An 18,630-nucleotide genomic window follows, 5' to 3' on the forward strand; every position below is an offset into this window, starting at 1 on the left:
CAAAATTGAGAATTTTGATAGCATTCAGACAAACCCTGGTTCAAGCTGTAGAGCAAGCGACACACACACACACACACACACACACACACACACACACACACACACACAGCCAAGGAGAGAAAACAGATGAGCAATGGAAAGGAGTGTTGGGGAATGGTGGCTGACTCCCAAGAGGGAGAGGCAGCAGGAGCACAGGATCAGAGTGTGGCTTGTTCCGGCCAGAGGCAAACTGAGTTTTGCATAGTGCATATTGTCAGAGGATTAGATTGGAACAAGAAGATAGAACTGATGAAGAGGAAGACTGTGGAGAAGAGTTTGTGAGAGCAGTATGAGTGAAGGTATGGTAATGAGGAAGGGGTGGAGGTGTATGTGGTGCAGAGGGAGAGGTGGGTGTGGAGCAAGAGTAGTCGCTGGTGTGGTCTGGGGGCTAGTGGAGGCTGAGGCCAGGAAGATTATAGGGTTGATGTATGTGTTTAAAAAAACTACTATTTATGTGATTCAAAGAAGCTGGTGCTGGAGGTGAAGCAACCCCTGAATTCGAGCATGTTGTGCTGAGCAGTGCTTTTTGTCAGTGTTTAGGCTTTTTGAAATACAAGAAACAACCTATATCCATCTGTGGCTCTTAAAAGTTGTATATCATGATTAAAGAGTTTAATATTCCATGATCAATGTTTGTACTTTATCTCTGCTATAAGAGATGATGTTTCTCATGTACGTACACATTTTCTCAGTGTTATTGACAATAATGTTTTGCAGCAACTGTAACCTGTGTGGTGGTGGTGGTGGTGGTGGGGGGGGGGGGGGGGGGTGTATTTTACAAATGAATTATGTCATCTGTAGTTTATTTTCACAAATTTTATGCAATTCTGCTTTTCTGCTGTTTAATTTCAAATGATTTACCAGTATGTAGCATTTCATTCTTTCACTGTTCACTATATTATTTACTAACATCAGTTTTGTGCTCACGACACAGATATCAGAATGTCTATTTCTTAGTGTCTATATGTTAATTAATTAATCACTCTCTTGCTTTCTGCCCATAATATATACTATGTACTTCATTACACCTCTCTATTATTACAAGAGGATCATCATAAGTCTTTATCTGGTAAGATCAAACAAAATCCCAGCTACGTTCACAGCACCACTCTACAGTGTGTCAGTCAGTCAAGAAATATTTTAGGGAATGGGTTTAAAAAAAAGTTATTTCAAAGGCCCTAATCAAATCTACACAAGTTTTCTCCCAGAGCAACTTCAGCTGTGCCTATGTGACACAAGTTGCCTGTCTTTCAGAACCAAGGCAGTTCTGCCCAGTTAAAGCTAAATGCCTTGAGCCCTCTGCAAAAACTGCTAGTGAATTCACACCATCAGTTTTAGCCAATAGCATGCATGGGAAACAGGTCACACTTGTGGAATCTGGAGGATTCTGGAGTGCACGACACAATTGCCTCGCTCTCTTGTGATCCAGACCTCGAGCAGAACAGATGTCTTTCTCGTGAGGCGTAGCCTCTGGCTTTGCGTTCCATGACCAGCCACCAACACCAATTAACACGAACCACCTCCCCCTTCCATTGCTTGTTTCAATTAGTTGTTCGACCTCCCAGACTGGCTTAAACCAGATAACTTCCAGCCCTAGGCATGCTCCCTTTATACCATACACTGACATATATTCTCTTTATTTTACCTAATTTCCTGTTCTATCATTTAAGGGCAGACCTGGATACCTATTTAATCGTCCTGACCATTCAAACTTCTGTACATTGTCACCATAAGCTGGATATAACAACCTTCTTCCCCCTTTCCGGCCCATGTACAATGGTGTCAGAATCATGATTCATTCCCACCATTCTGTCCATAGGGGGCTACTTACTTTTGGTTCATGTTTGAAGATGTGTGGTTGGTCAGTATTCGCCACTGTTATTCCTCTATGAGGTCAACCTGGGTGCCTACTTCCTGCCTCTTGCAGTGCGCTGCACCAACACATGTACACCGAGTACAGCAAGCCATGTCTCACAAAAAAACATGTGTGCTGCATGCGCTCCAGCCCCAAGATTCGACGTAGCCGCCAGTTAACTCTGAGCCGGGCATGGAAGCATGAGAGGAAAATGCACAATTTGTCCATGCCACTGCTGTGGGTCACCGAGTGCATGGGCAAGTTATTCATGGTTGACACAGTTTCCCTGCCACTGCCGCTGCCCATCAGCTGCGTGTCACCCAGATGCATCGCCTACTGATGACGCCAGTTTGCTGAGTGCAGTGTGGCAGGCCACAAAGCCTTGTTGCCATGTTCCAGCTGAAATGCTCACATCACGGGCTCTGCTTCTGTTACTCAGCTGCGCAGCCCACCTGCCGCCGCAACGCCCAGGGACACCACCCCAAATTCACCGCCAGTCAGCTCCCTGCTGTCGTCTCCATTAGGGTCCTGGCTCTGACGCCCAGAGCGTGTACTTTCAGCACCATGCAGCCAGCCGCCCCGCCGCCTGTGTTGCTGCTATGCAGGTACCACGTGCGAACGGCCCTCACCCGCCACCCCACCGCTGCTGCCGCCTTCTATGCATCATGACATGATGACTGCAGTGTAAGTGTAAAATATACTATGGCAATGCTGTCTTAAATTTTTATGAGTGTAGTTATTGTGAGTACACTGAATGTGTCATTGTTTCTAGATAAGCCCCCCCAGATGTATGTTGGCTGGATGTTAGTTTATACATATACTTCTGTTTCATCTGTAAAGTTCTTATATTTATTTTAAATTGTGTTGTTATCAAAGTATTCCATGACTAGTTGTAGTGATGAGAAGATTTTTAAGGCATATTTTTGAGAGCTTTTGATTAATCTCCAGAGATGTGCAGCTTGCACAATGTGTTTAGCAACCACAGAGTCTCCCACGCATTCATGGCATTTCCTTCAATTTCGTTTTCATGTCATAATCAATTCTTTTTTCTTGTACCTTTCCTATAAGCATCATTTCTGTGCCCTCTGATGAAAGTAGATTCCTACTCCTCATTCCAGAGACATGAGCGATTTAAGGGTTCTGTAGCCCCCTGTGCCTGCATACTGCATCTGCAAGGTTTCTGAAATTGTTGGCGCACTAAATCTTTTTACCTTGTTAGGGGTTTGTTTCTATTGTAAGACCAGACACAGATGCAAAATCAATGTCTAGGCCTTGTAAGAAACGCAGCAAACCATTAGGTTCTGACGTTCATGGTACTGTTCACTGTTTACTATTGTTACTAGGTGACTTTAGGCCCAAAGCGCACACACAGTCATAATTACACGATTAGCTCTTGTGTTGATGAAGCTAACAGGACACTGCTGTGTGACATGCCAGATTGCAGAACAAAAGGATTAAACTTTTTCTGCCTTCTCTTTCTCATCTCTCTACATTCTCTTTCCCGACCTTCCATTCTTTTTCTGTCCACGCATTCTGTTTTTCGTAAGTGGTACTTGCTTGACTGGTTAACTTAATACACAAAGTTAAGATGTATTACGTTACATACTGTAATAAGAGTTATAAAGAATGATGAAGGAAGATTGATCTGTTGTACCCCTGTAAGTTGATAAGAGAGGATATGACGACTTCTGGCTGTTATCCCCCAGAGTGTAGTGAAGTTTTGTTGTTATGATGTGATGTAAGATGTTGTTTTATTGAGGTTATTTGTGAGCAGGCAAGAGGTCTGGGGGTCATGTGGTTGAAGGTGAGTTCCTGTGTGAGTTGTTTTAATCAATGTTATTTCTGTTGTACAGATAATATTTTGTTGTGGAAGCTGAGGAGGATAACAATGAATGGTAATTATGTTGCTAATTGTATGAGAGAAGATTATTCAGTGATGTTAAACAATCTATTTTATGCTGGTGCCCCAGAGGTCAGAGCAGAACCGTTAACCATGAGTCATTTTACTGCACAGCGAGTTTCCTGTTGAGACAATGTTTTTGGAGTCATTTAAATTGCAGGCTACATTATCACTGAACACTTACTACAAGCAGAGACCGCATGGTGCAAACACATGGGCTGGCACAGTTGTCGCCTTGTGATAAGCCAGACGTGCCCCGCATGCTACCACTTCTGTCCCTTTTCTTCATCTGGACTGTCATAAATTAAGTCTAATTTTCATTTGATTTGTAAGTCATGTATTGCATAGGTCTTGAGTGAAATATACTCAGAGTATTATATAGGACATAAATGTTAAGTGTTGTAAGGAACAGTTAATAGTTTTGTGAGAGAGATGGCCCAAGTCCATACCTACTAGTATTGTATGAAAGTTTTAAGTATTTCTCAAGATTTGGAGGTGTTTCAAGGTAAGCTCTCTCATCTACTGTATGTGTCTTTGTCATTTGATGAATTAAGCCATTTGCATTATTCAGTTTTGTTGCAGAATTTTGCTTTTATTGACAAAGTTTTTGTTTTGTCTTTCAAAGGAACACACCAAGTTTACCTTACTAAAATTTTTATACAATGCTACTTATTACAAGTCTGCTTTATCGAATGTTTCATTTTGTTGTCAAGCCTAAAATGTGCAGTCCTCTTTGCGGCATCTATTCTATTTGTCTTTTATTGTTCAATAGATTGCGATACTCAGAATTTTCATCTAACTTTTTTAATTAATGATCCATTGCTTGGCAGATGAGCTAAGTCCACTGTCAGTTTACAAGCATTTATTTCCCTGTTTTCGTTCAAGCTGTCACAGAGAGTTAAAAATGATTGCTCGTTTTTAATTGTGATGTCCATTGAACTACTGTTTCCCTTCAGTTATTCTTTATAAAACGTTTCTGAGATGTGTCTATCCTGCCCTTGCCTTAACCAGTGTAATTTTCATCTGAAACTGCAGTATTCCTTATCGCACCTCGGTCCTTCTGTATCAAAATTATTGTCCTCTTGAGGCGACTCTGTTGCAGTTTTTATGCAGACAACAAAGTCCTAAAATGGATGCCCAGCTTTTTCTGAATTTTTGTGTTTGCTGAAAATCGACACAGAGATGGACTCAGTCATCCTACTTCTGTTTCAAATTGAAACAAGTACTGTAATGACAATCTAAACTGAGCCTTCTTAAACATCATTTACTGTGCTGCCTTGCATTTAGTTTTGTCATACAAAAGTTAAGAACCTTTCATGTACAAATTTGGTGTCACTCTGTACTTGGTGTTTGATGGTCTGTTAGCCAGCATTGCCTTACTCTATTTTTGCGTGTACTTAGTGCCATACCACTGGTACACACCAACTGCTGTGCTTCAATAAACGTTTTCTTCAAGATCGCCTTATTGAACACACATGTGCTGCGCTGAGTGCTGAAAGTGCCACCTCCCCCTCACACGTCTTGCACTTCCTCATCCCTACCTCTCCACTTCTTCCCCTCCCACAAGACATGCGTAACACTGCAGATAATACCCCCCTTGATCACCCTACCAGAGAGAAGCACCATTAAAGTTTGTCGACGCCACACACATCTCTCCTTCCCCGCTGGACAAGCCATGTGCTCTTCTCCCATTTGTTACAAACAGTGCGTGCGCATCTGTCACACAGAACCACATTCTAGCAGTGAATCTTTTCATATTTCATGAACCGATCATAAACTCACTGCATTCTTTTCCTTCTTTTATGTGAAGTTTTTTGGATAGGACGAGTATACTGTTAGCTGTTTTGTCACTATGGACACACATTTTAATCACATTTTCTAGAGTTTTGCCTTGTGTTTCTCCATGCCTATAATGTTGTTTTACAAGCTTGTGTTATGCCAATGAAGGTCCCCTGATAATCTGAAAACTGTATACTCTAAGAACAGCTGGGAGGACAGATTTTTTCTTGAACTTTGCCATTTTAGAGGAAAAAATAAGATTGTAAGCGATCCTCATTTTCAATTGATAATCCAACAAGTGACGTTCTGATTTGTCCTTCTGAATTTCTAGTTGTAATTTTAGCTACAGAGAATAGTTTATTAATAATTACAGAAGTTATTGTATTTCGGCACAAAATTTCCTTAACTCAAGAAATTTGATAAACCTGACTGCATGTGCTCTTCCCACTTATACTAAATGAAAACAATTATAACAGATCCCTCCTATAGCTTTAAGGCCACTACAAGTGCAAACCATCTTTCTGGGGAGTGACTGACACTCTTTTGTAAACAATTTGAGTCAAAACTCCTCTGGAAGCGGAAGGAATGTACAGGGTGGCAGCCAATCAAGGAATATTTTAGGGAACTGGTTTAAGAAATTTTACTTCAAAGGCCCCAATAAAATCTTTTCAAGTTTTCTTCCAGAGTAACTTTGGCTGCACTTTTGTGCCACAAGTTGCCTATTTTTCAGGACTGAGACAGTTCTTCCCAGTTAAAGCTACTGACAAGAGACACCTTGAGCCCTCTGCAGGAACTGCTAGCAAATTCACACCATCGGTTTTAGCCAATAGCATGCGTGGGAAACAGCTCACGTTTGTGGAATCTGGAGGATTATGCAATGCAGAACACATTTGCCTCACTTTCTTGTGATCCATACCTCGAGCAGAATAGATGTCTTTCTTGGGAGGCAGAGCCTCTGGTTCTGCGTTCCATGCCGGCCACCAACATCAATCAACATGAAACGCCTCCCCTTCCATTGCCCATACTGCCCATTTCAATTTGTTATTCGGCCTCCTAGATTGGCCTTAACCTGCTAACTTGCAATCCTGGGTGCACCCCTTGTATACCGTACAATGAAATTATTCTCTTTACTTTACCTAATTTCCTGTTCTATCATTTAACGGCAGCCCTGGATCCCCACTAACAAGTCCTGACAGCTCAACCTGCAGTACACTGTAAGCCAGGTGGAACAACCTTCTTCCCCCTTCCCTGCCCTTGTACACCACTATGCTTACACCTACGGCAGATAGAAAAAATATGAACATAGTAACAACATAAATTCTGGCATATTTACAAGTGGAGTGCCATTGTGCACTAAATGTACAACAAAAATTACTGGCACTTCTATTTGACAATACTCATGATACTTGTGCTACCTAGTGTCAGAATAATGTTTCGGAAACCCTGGCTCATCAAAATAAACCACTGACTGAGTTCTGTTGCACTGTGTTTTTGTAAAGAATTGAAGATACTATGTCCTCTTCCAGCTTATATCTTGTTCTTCACATTTCTCATTTGTTTCATCTGACACATTTTAAAATCAAATATTATATGCAGAACACTTTTTCTGTGAACTACTTTGCTGGCCTTCAACTCCAGTATCTTCTTAGTATTATATAAACTGTCACCTAACAGTAAACTTATCTACATTATTAAAGTACATTTATTGTGAGCACATTCTCTCTACTTGAAGGGAGTGGATACTCAAGCGCAATCTCCTCAGCAGTGTATCACTTGTTCCAGATTTTTGCATGTCATCACCTTCCTCACATTAACATTTTTATGATGTTACACCACCTCGTCTCTAGGTCAGCACTGCCACTCCTTTCCCTTTCCCGTCATTAATAAATTTAATGATGTTCACAGTAAGCCATCTATGAAAGGCATATGGAATCATTTTCAATGTTTCCAATGTGAAATAACAATGCATATTATTCTCAATCAGAACGTGACTGTACCTACCCACTCAATCCACATATATCTGTTTATAGCCTGGATATCAGTTACTTTAATAAGTATCACCGAAGTGCACTTTGTTTTCTCTTATTTATGATGTGAAAGTACATTTCTTGTTGCTCCTGCTTTCGGGTTTATACAAATTTGGTTATTCATTTTTCTTAGTTACGATAGCTCCTTTTCTTGTTCAAATGTTAATTTATCTTGTGCTGCACTGTGTCGATGTCCCTATCTTCATCTCTGTCCATCTCCTCCTTGCTCTCTCTTTGCCCACCTATTCCTCCTTCCCCCTTTTCCTGTCCATCTTCTCCTCCCCCCTCTCTCTCCATCTCCTCCTATTACCTCTCTCTATCCATCTCCTCCTTTCCACTTTCTATGTCCATTTACTCCCATCCCTCTGTCCATCTCCTCTTCCCCACTCTCTCTGACCCTGAGCTCTGTTTATGATTATTGCAAATTCAGATTCTGTACTATTATTCTAAGTGTAAGCTTATAAGCCATTAATACAACTTTTCTGTTTGCTAACAATGTTTCATTAATTTATATAAATCCTATATTTATCCAAACATTGATTATACTAATGAAAAAATTTGAAGCACATTGGCTGGGTACTTTTTGAAATTTTTGGTAACAGTATTTTCCCTTTATATATTACATATATAGTTATACATTATATATATTAAAAACACACAGCTCATGTTTGTCTGACTGTTCATTAAAGTGTGTTGTGTGAAAATCTGAAGTAAATTGGTCAAGAACTTAGATATTTTTGGTAAAACGTTTAACTGTTATATTAAAACGTGTGTATTCGAATCCAACATTATGTCAAATTTTGAAGCAATTGATGAAAAACTTTCGCAGATTTAAGGTTTTGAACAAATTAACATTTACATTTTTATACAGGTTTCCCCTATAATTATTACTTATACATTTACATACTGTATGTGGCATGCCAGAATAGGTATATAAAAACACACATTTCGAAAGCAATGTTGTGACAAGATTTCATAGCAACTGGTGAAGAACTTTCAGAGATTTACGATTCTGAACAAACAAACATTTACATTTACATTCCAGTCCAATCTGCTGGAGATGGCGATCAGGTGTGCATGACGTGCTTGCTTGTGAAACTGAATTGTGTGTGTTTCTAGTTTCTGACAAAGGCTGTGGACATAAGCTAATGTGTAACTGAAGCAACTGGTGCAGAACTTTCTGAGATTTAAGATTCTGAACAAACAAACACACTTACATTTTTATATAGACTTCCCATATAATTATTACATATGTATTTATATACTAAATGTGATGCTCCAGTCGGTATATAAAAAATGGTGTATTTAAATGTACCTTGGTGCAAGACAGAATAATGTCACAAATTCAAAACCTCAAAATTACACTTTTTTTACATTTATTTTACAAAAGTATAACTATATTTCTTAATTTTAGATTTCTGCAAAAGTTTCTGCCTCATGAAAACAGAGCAGGATAGACATTGTCTGTTGGAGTAACTCACAATTTTCCAAACAAACATTTCTCTACAGAAAGTCGTATTTGAACAATCCTAGCTGGCCTCGAGGAGTTACTTTCTAAGGAGTGTTTCACATCCTGGAGGAGCACTTTGGGAACCACACCCTGGTTCTGGGTTAATCAGACTGGCATGGGCCTCGATTGGCCGCCATATTCTCCAGATCTGAACACAAGAGACTCCTTTTTGTGAGGCTACATTAATGGCAAGGTGTACAGCAATAACCCCAAAACCATTGCTGATCTGTAAACAGCCATTCAGGAGGTCATCAACGGCACCCATATTCCGACACTTCAGCGGGCCATGCAGAATTTCGCTATTCATCTGCGCCACATCATCGCCAATTATGGCAGGGGCATAAAACGTGTAATAACCTAGATCCTAACATCAGTAGTGACATTTACATGTTCAATAAAGTGAGTGCATGCCATAGTTTGTAACTAATTTACGTTTTTCTATTCATATAGTTCAATAACTGTCACCCTGTGCATGCAATGCACTTGGCTTTTCACTCTTTTCACTAGTGCACATTGTTTTAGCATCAATCTCAGTCTTGCATATTACCCTGTCTTCCACCTTTGAGCTCTCAAGTTTTCAAATCTCATCTGGTGCAGTCCCCAACTATCACCCACTTCTGTTCATACTGTTTCGTAAGACAATCCTGAGCCAAAGTTCTGGGTGACTTTTCAACTCTATCCTTTTTCTTAAACCTCTCCTGTTTCTTTCCATTCACCCCTCTTCCTTCCCTTTCAACCCTTCTGCCAGAAGAAGGAGCTGCTGGCTCCAAAAACTTGCCTAAGTTAAACCTTTTTTGTATGTGTGTTCTGCTGCTGCTTGGTGAGTAGATCTTTTATCTATCCAATTACATTACAATGTATCTTTTTATGGATAAAGGATAAATTAATTACATAGACATTTTAAGAACACAAGAGGAGCAAGTTTGCCATGTTAAGCCTGGCAAGCCAACTGCATTCCATGAGATTATTGTTTCAACAATAGTTTTAGTGATGAGAACTGTGAATTGTGTTGGAGAGTCTTTACTTTTTTGTTAAAAGAATATTTCTATCACTACATCTACATCTACATCTTCACTGCAAAGTGAAAGATTCACTCTGATACATGAATTTTCTTGTGTCATTAAAAAATCATGTATACCAAAAGAAAACACATTTATCAAATACTGCTGAAATATTTTACTCACCTAAAGAAGAATTTTCATTTATAGGATCAAAAAACAATGTTGAGTCACTCTCGAATTCTGAATGTTCTTCCCCTGTTTCCTTCATGACACTCGCTGCACTACTAGCAGCTTGATGCAACACTATACAGATGGGATATTTCTTGCTCCAGAGCCTGTAAGGTCAGAATGTCATTAGGCAAAGACACAACAGGAAAAATGAATTATTTCAAAGAACATCAGATCCCACCACAAAACGTAAATAAAAAAACGTGGATTTTCTGTTCATTGGAAAAAAGAGAATTAAAATAAATATGTCTATGAAGAGGGATGTTGACTGAACAAAAAACTGACTACATCCTTTACATTTGCACTAGAGTGGACTACTTTCTACCTTAGGAATTTCTTCAACACACCACAAACTAGAAGCACATGGAAAAATTCTGGCTGTATTCACAATGCTTTTTTTTTTCTATCTGTGGGTGGTGGATGACTGACTTGCCAGAAGTTAAGCTTGTGGGAGACAGCTTTCCTTGCAGTAACAACAGAAACACTGAACACATGTATGTGCCAATACACTAAGTCACAGATTTCTTATTTGGGGGTTTCTGCTTATTTATATTGTTGATGTCTGGTAACAGGCAGGCTGTCAAAACTTTGGAGGTGTGACTCAGATCCAGAAAATGCACCATTCCTTATCTATCATTGCACAATTTTTGCTACTGATCATTTGCATCTAACATCAATAATAGAACCAAACAAAATATATTCTGTGTTGTTGAAACCCGTTGTCAGTGCACACTTCAGTAAGTTATGATTTCCATGTTTAACTTAAGGACACTTTCATTCACAGCATGGGTTCACAATAAATTTTGGTTCAGGCTAACAACTGAAAGATCACTCATGATCACATAAGACTGACAGAAACAAAGTGCTCTGGTGTAATACCAAGCCCATAGGGAAGACTCATTCTGAAATGCCTTCTGGAGTGACATCTGTAGGGCTGTATAGTGCAGCATACCACGAAGCAACACAGTGACAGTACAGTGTGGTGTAGACGTGAGTGTCCAGGCTGGTATTGGTGAGTTCTGACTGATAGGCTATGAAGCTTAGCCAGCTTTCAGCCCAGAACTGAGATAGTAATTGAATGCTGCCATTGGAGTTGCACTCCACATTAAATATACAGGAGGAGGAAGGATCTCTGTGATCACTTGATGTGCAGATGAAACTTGCTTCTTCAACAGTGGTGCTGCCACTTTCCTGATGCAGACGCTGCTCAAAAATGTGGCTTATGCCCCTAGAGGAGTAGCGCAGAATACTGTGGCCAGTAGATGCAAGTTGGCAGGGCATGCATGGGAAGCGTAATTGTGGTGGGGATTATAGGTAAATGCTGTAGGGGAATTCCGTGCACTGGAGTGCTGTTCTAAACAGAAGCCTACGCTCACATTTTTTGTAAATATTAAGTGGGCGGCCTACACACCCACATTTGCACAGTGATCATTCAAAAAGATCTGCTGTCACCTCTGCTTTGGTTAACATCTAAGAATAATTGCGCAAAAAATGCAGTGATTTATTTCTGCCTGTCTTGTTAACATTTGTAACTTTCAGATAAACATCACGAGTGGCGAATTTTGAGTGAAACCGACACATTTCTCTTGTTGCCATGTTAAAATTCGCTTCTTCTGCCAAAACACAGCAGACTTTAGACCGTGTCACCTCACTAAAATGATGTGCAGACACAACTCACAGAGAATTCTGAAACCGTGGTTTATTATGTTCATTAAGTGAGGAACAGAGGAAAGCATGGTCAGTAGCTTAAGGAAAAGCATATCCTTGGTACAAAATAAATATTTAATGTCGTCGCTCATGCTGTTCCAAAACCCTTAGCATTTCTCACTTCACAGGCTATCGATCACCCCCGCAAAATTACATTCATCAAAAAGGTCTGTGGTTAGTAGAATAACCCCGCAGATCATAAAGTTTTGCATGATAACCACATGTGAAAACACTCTCCTTTTTGTGTGCTATCATTTGCCAAAATATTATTTGGGTATCTCAAACCGTTTATGAAATAAGAGGAATGTTTTGGATATGTGACTGTGGCTTTATCACTGTTGTGGCATTATCACAAATGAGTGTGTTACAATGGATCAGTTTCCTTGAGATTGGTGACAGATAGAGATTTCCATCCAAGTCTAAAGAAAAATTCAGTATCTCAGGTAAATTTCATACACAGCAACATATTATGTAATAGACATTAAACACAAAATCACAGAGAACCCCATTTTTCACTGCAACTTTTTTCGATTTTCAAGCAGTGTCTTACTTCCATATAAATATCACAATAACTATGACCATTAACGAAATGATGGGCACATCATCATGAGCCTGACGTATAAAGCTGTACATAAGGCAAAAATGAATTTTTTTACTGAATAGTACTTGTAAAATCATCTGATAAAGACTGCAGGGTGCACACCTCAATTCTGTCATCACTGGACAGCTGAAAGTAGCAAAAAGTGTAGTCCTCCCCTTGTGAACACACAAAGGAATTCGCCCAGCACTTTGGATGAAAACTGGTCGCTGCGCATTGGCCATCTTATCCCACGCACATTCTAACAATCAGTGTATCAACAGACTGTTTGTAAGTAGTATTGTGCCCATAACACATGATGCTCTTGTGATATTTGTAAATGGCCTCTGGAGGAAAGGTGCCTGCAGACCAAGGGTAAGCAAACCCACAGGGCAAATATGTTGAGCTGAAAACATAACATAGTCAGCCTACAGCCAACGTACAGCACCCTTCCCTTAAGAAGGGGATGATGAATCCAAATCGATGAAGGCTGCATGTCCTGCATTGTATCTTCACATGGGTGAGATGAGAGGTCCAACAGGACAGCGAGCCCACAGCAGCTGCAACCCAATCCCGTGAGCAAAGGATCAGAAGTTTTGAAGCAGTTGTTGTCCAGGGTGTGGAAAACCTGGATAGTGCTGCAAAGACAAAAATGCAGGAGGGTTATCAGCAGAGCATGCAACCAGGACTGGGCCGCCCACTGGCAGACGGAGATAGGCCTGGGGGCCAGATAGTGCCCCTGTGAGAAGTGTGGAGTCACTGGTGGCCATGGAGCAGTAGCAGCAGGGATGTTGGAGGCGCTGGGAGACAGGGCTTAACCAAACATAATGCCACGAACAAGGTGATGCAGATGACAGACATGGTGTCATGAACAGCAGTCACAGGCTGTGAGAGCATATAGGAAAGTTGGGTGTGGTAGATGGCATGAGGACAGGGGGAGCATGGTAGATATGTGTTAATGGTGGGAGAAGCTCTGAGGGTAAAGTGGTACCATGAAAAGGAATGGAAAGAGGAAACAGAGAGGGGAGAACAGAGTGGTGAAAAAGTCGTCGCCAAATGAAGCGTGCACGAGGGCATTAGAAGAAGTTGGATAGACACCACAGGGTTGTGGGAAGCTCAACGCCACTGCGTTACAGGGGTACAAGAAAAACACGGGCTAAAGAATGGCCCAGGTCAACAGAAAGTTCGTCGTCACAGTGTGAATTGCAGCATTTGAACCACTGGCTGAAGGGAGACCAGAGGTGGCGAAAAGGGCATTACTGCAGCATGCGCAGTAGTGAGGAAAGAATCTACATTACAGAGATGGATGTGTATACCCACAAGAAGAAACACACAGTGCTAAGCTGTCCTCAAGAGAAGAGGCTGACCATGGCTGCTTCACCTTGAAGCAGCAGTGCATATTGGTGGGCAGCATAGCGCTCGACGATGGGAGAATAGCATTGGGTTTAGCTGTAGTGGTGCCAGAGGATGATAGTATGACTGTGGACTGACAGTAGTGAAAATGTATTGCCACACTGCAAAGGGCATCTGGCTATGGCAGCACCAAGGTGATGGTACAGAAAGTGACCAGCCTCGGGTGCGACTGACAAAGAGCCATGGCTGGGAAGCAGCTGAGTCATTGTGCAGAGTGCAAAGAGCTGGCCATGTCTGCGGCACTGTGGGCACAGCGTCAAGTGCGGCAGGAAGGAGTGAAAGCGGCAATCTCAGTGCTGGATGACATGGTGCACCGCCCTTGTGAGGGAGGCTGGCCATGGGTGCATCGCCATGACAAAGGTGCAGGACAGAAGCCGCACTGTGCTTAGGGCTAGAGCGGACAGTGAGTGGGCAGCAGGTGAGGTCAGGTTCAGTGAAAACAAAGTGGTGTTGGAGGGCCCACACGATTTATCTTGGGTTGTGCCGCACTCTTGAGGAAGGTTGACCATGGCTGATTCTCCATGGTGAAGGAGCGAAATGGCAGGACAGTATCAGGCATGGTAGAAGGGTGGGGATGTGACAGCTGGTCAGGACAACAATGGTCGCTGGCTCCTGAGGCTAGCAGCATGTGGACTTCAATCCTGTTTCCACAGGATGTCTAGATGACACCTACCTTGGGAGAATGGATGACCACCGCTGCAACGTGCGAAACATAAGTCAGGCATGGATGGAGGTGGGCAGCAGGTAGGCTATGGATGAGTTAGGACACAATGTTGACAGATAGTAGCCTTGTCTCCAGCCTGGAACCAGGCAGAACCACCCTTGAGAGGAGGATTGACTATGGCTACAGGAATGTCGGGCACACTGGGAGATTGGTGGAGAGCAGGTTATGGATGAGACGAGGATATGACACTGGAGGCAGTTAAGTCACTAGAGCCAGGAGGTGGTACTTCTGCTACGTATGATGCAGGATCAGCGGACACATGGACAATAGACACCAGCTACCCATGAAGAACTGTCCCAATGACTATGTTTCCCCACAGACAGTTACATCAGTGATAAACCCTCCCATGTGACATTGTTTCATAACTGGCAGTGACATCCAGAAACATAAAGGGAATAGTGAACTACACATGGTGATCCACGTACACAGTTCGCAAAAATGCAAAAATGTACAAACAGCTTGAAGTCGTTGTTCACATGAAACAGTATCCAAAATGTACAATGAAGGAATGTCTACCTTTAATGAGACAAGAACGAAGCAGAGATAAAGTTTCCATCTTTATCACCATTGTTGAATACACTGTGGGTGATGCACACTTCAGTGAGTGGTGATTCCCAGGTTGAAATTAAGAACAATTTTACTCATAGCACAAGTTCACAATAAAGTGTGGTTTGGGATAACAACTAAGTTTGTGCATGATCACATAAGAGTAACAGAAACAAAGTTCACTGGTATAATACCACTCCAGGTGGGGAGTCTTATGCTGAATAGCTGTTGGAGCGAAGCCCTAAGGGACACACAGTGCAGCATACCATGAAACAGTATGAATGGCGCCATTGGAGGTTGCGCTCCGCTTTAAATATCCAGCAAGCGGAAGGATTTTCGCGACCACATGATGTGTGGAAGGTACTTGTTTCCTTGATAGCAGCGCCACTATTTTCCTGATGTGCATGCTGCTTGGAAGCATGGCTGGTGCCACCTGTAACAGATAGTGTATCAACAGACTGTTTATAAATTGTATCACATTCAGAACACATGATGCTCTTGTGATATTTGTAACTAGCCCCCATGAGAAGGGATGCCTGCAGACCAAGGATAGGCAAACCCATAGAGTGAATATGTTCTTCTGGATGAGCAATGTATGCGGCCTTTGGCCTCTATACCTCTGGACACCACACTGATTGAGATGTGTGTGACATTACGGAATTAAAATAATCGACTAGGAGAGCTGTAGCTCTGTAAATGGTGCACAGGACAAGACACGCTGCAAAACCATGTTGAATGCTTTCTACGAAGACTAGTTAGAATATATAGTTTGGAAGCCATTCATGGTGGAAATATACACTCATGATCAGAAAAAGCAGAACACCTTGAATTACTAAAAATAGGATGTTCATATTCACGGGACATGTCCATTAGTATGTTATGCAGAAATAATTAGCATTTGAAACATGTCAGGCCCCAGATTCAATGTCAACATCAATATTGCAGTGCAACAGCACCTACCAATAAAATGTGCCTGTGGCTCTCATTGTCACTATAAACTTAAGGTAATGGACTGTGTAGTTCGTTGGTTGTAGGGAGGGGACCAAACAGCGAGATCATCAGTCCCATTGGATTAGGGAAGGAAGTCAGTCACGCCCCTTCAAAGGAACCATCCCGACATTTACCTGAAGCGATTTAGAGAAATTATAGGAAACCTAAATCAAGATCACGGAAAGCCGTAGAACATGAGATGGTTCAGGTTGTACCACACAGACTACCCCCCGAGAAGCTCAACACCTCATCCAAATGGAGTTGCAGGACAGATCTGCACCCTCCTTGGTTCTGGTACACAGTGGAACAGCGTAACATATCATACACCATCAGGGGCGACAAGCCAGTTGCTGTTCATTATCACATGTGTTACGTGCGTGTCATCCACATCTCCACCGACCTTCGATGAATGTGCAGAAATATGCTAATGGTGTATGGAACGTCACAGGGGACAGGAATGACATCAGATAGTGTTTCTGGACAAATCCATGTTCTGTTTGTTTTAAAATGATGGCCATATTTTGGCTCGCTACAGACGGGGAGTGGCATCACAGTGACTGCATTCGCAGAAGACATATAGCGCCAACTCAAGGCCTTATGGTGTGAGGTGCTATTGGGTACAACCACAAATCACAGTTAGTGCATGTCCAGGACACAGTGACCAATGTGACCTATATGAATGACATCCTGCAACACATAGTCATAACATTTCTGCACAACATCCCAGATGCCATTTTTCAGCAAGACAATGCATGATCATACATTGCTGAATGAACACGAACCTTCTTGATGTCACAGGATGTTAGCCTTTTGCTCTGGCTAGTCAGATCACCAGACTTGGTGTCAATCAAAAATGTGCGGGATACGGTGAAACAACAGGTGCAGCACTGTGACCCAATGCCAACCAACCATACATGAACTCCATAATCAGATGAATGCAGCATGGATGGCTACACCACACACCTTATATGCGTTGATGCATTCACACATAGAACAAGTTATCAGGGCCCTTGGTTGATCCTGTGGCTAGTAGACAACAGGACACATGCTGAACTTAGGTGACTGAAAGGCTAATCATTTCTGCAGAACATACTAATGTACATGTCCTGTAAATATGCATGTCTTGTCTCTAGTCATTCAAGGTGTCTATTTTTTCTGAACATGGGTATATTAGGTCTAATAGCAACAAATAGACCAGACCTCTTTGAGGATATCAATACTGAAACTGGTATCAGTTACCATGAGCCAGTTGTATCAACAATGACTACCTACGTACAAAGGGCAACTAAAACAAACAAAAAGATTTACCTAATCAAAGAACTAGATGAGGTGGCAGCAGTGGCGTACCTCAAGGAAAAACTCTAAATATGTAGCTCTGGACAGTGGTACGGTATTAAGTCAAATAACAGTGGCTCAAATTTAAAGAAAAGTTGAGCAAGTACAGGATACATGAGTACAAAGTAGAATAGCTCATTATGCAAGGGACCGTCGATAGTACATAGTCACTGTAGAAAAAAGCTTTTAAAGAAAGAATGCTGCAAAATAGTTTTAAAAAGGACAGAGCTATAGATAGATGAATTCAGCATGTAACAAGTTCGGTTGTCAAAAGGACTGTGTGTGAAGACTTCAGAGATTATAATAGCAGAATCTTACTGAAAGATCTCTTACAAAACCCAAAGAAATTCTGTTCATATGTAAAGGCAGTCAATGACACAAAAATTAGTGTCCAAACGCTCATGAATGACGCAAGAAATGACACTGGTAGTTGCAAAGCAAAAACAGAAATGTGGGAAGCGCATGGCAGAATATACTTCGCATGATATGACATTTTACTGTTTCTTCCTGTTCCAACCTCATGTACAGTGCTGGAAGAATGATTGCTTAAATGGGTCTGTGGATGCTGTAATCAGTCTAACCTTGTGTTCACAATCTCTAGAAGAGTGAAACCTCGGGGGCCGAAGAATATCTATAGATTCTTCACTTAATACCAGTTCTTGAAACTATGTAAGTTTACGCATGATAATTGATGTCTATCTACAAGGGTGTGGCAATTCAGGTTTTTCAACATTTCCATGAGACTCTCGAGTGATTAAAATAAACCTGTGACCTCTCACGCTGATCTTCTCTGTATCAATGTCATCTGTCAGTGTTGCTTGGTATAGGTCTCACACACTTGATCATTTTTCTGAGATGGGTTGCATGAGCAATTTGTAAGCAGTCTGCTTTCTAGACTGACTGCATTTTCCCTGTGTCCCGCCAATGAACCAAAGACTGCTACCTACCTTATCAAAGTCTGAAGTGAACATTACATTTCACATCCCTACCAGATGTTAC

General features: G+C 41.5%; 1 protein-coding gene across 3 annotated transcripts in view; it reads right to left on the reverse strand.

The window, feature by feature from the left end:
- The window catches only part of LOC126092122 (testis-expressed protein 2), a 335,634-nt gene that overhangs the window by 150,956 nt on the left and 166,048 nt on the right, over positions 1-18,630 (reverse strand). For all 3 annotated transcript variants that reach the window (XM_049907564.1, XM_049907563.1, XM_049907562.1), the window contains exon 6: positions 10,295-10,446. In XM_049907564.1, the coding sequence (XP_049763521.1) occupies positions 10,295-10,446 (152 nt within the window). The remainder of the gene's footprint in view (positions 1-10,294; positions 10,447-18,630) is intronic.

This window comes from Schistocerca cancellata, chromosome 7, assembly GCF_023864275.1.
Source record: "Schistocerca cancellata isolate TAMUIC-IGC-003103 chromosome 7, iqSchCanc2.1, whole genome shotgun sequence".
NCBI classification, from domain to species: domain Eukaryota; kingdom Metazoa; phylum Arthropoda; class Insecta; order Orthoptera; family Acrididae; genus Schistocerca; species Schistocerca cancellata.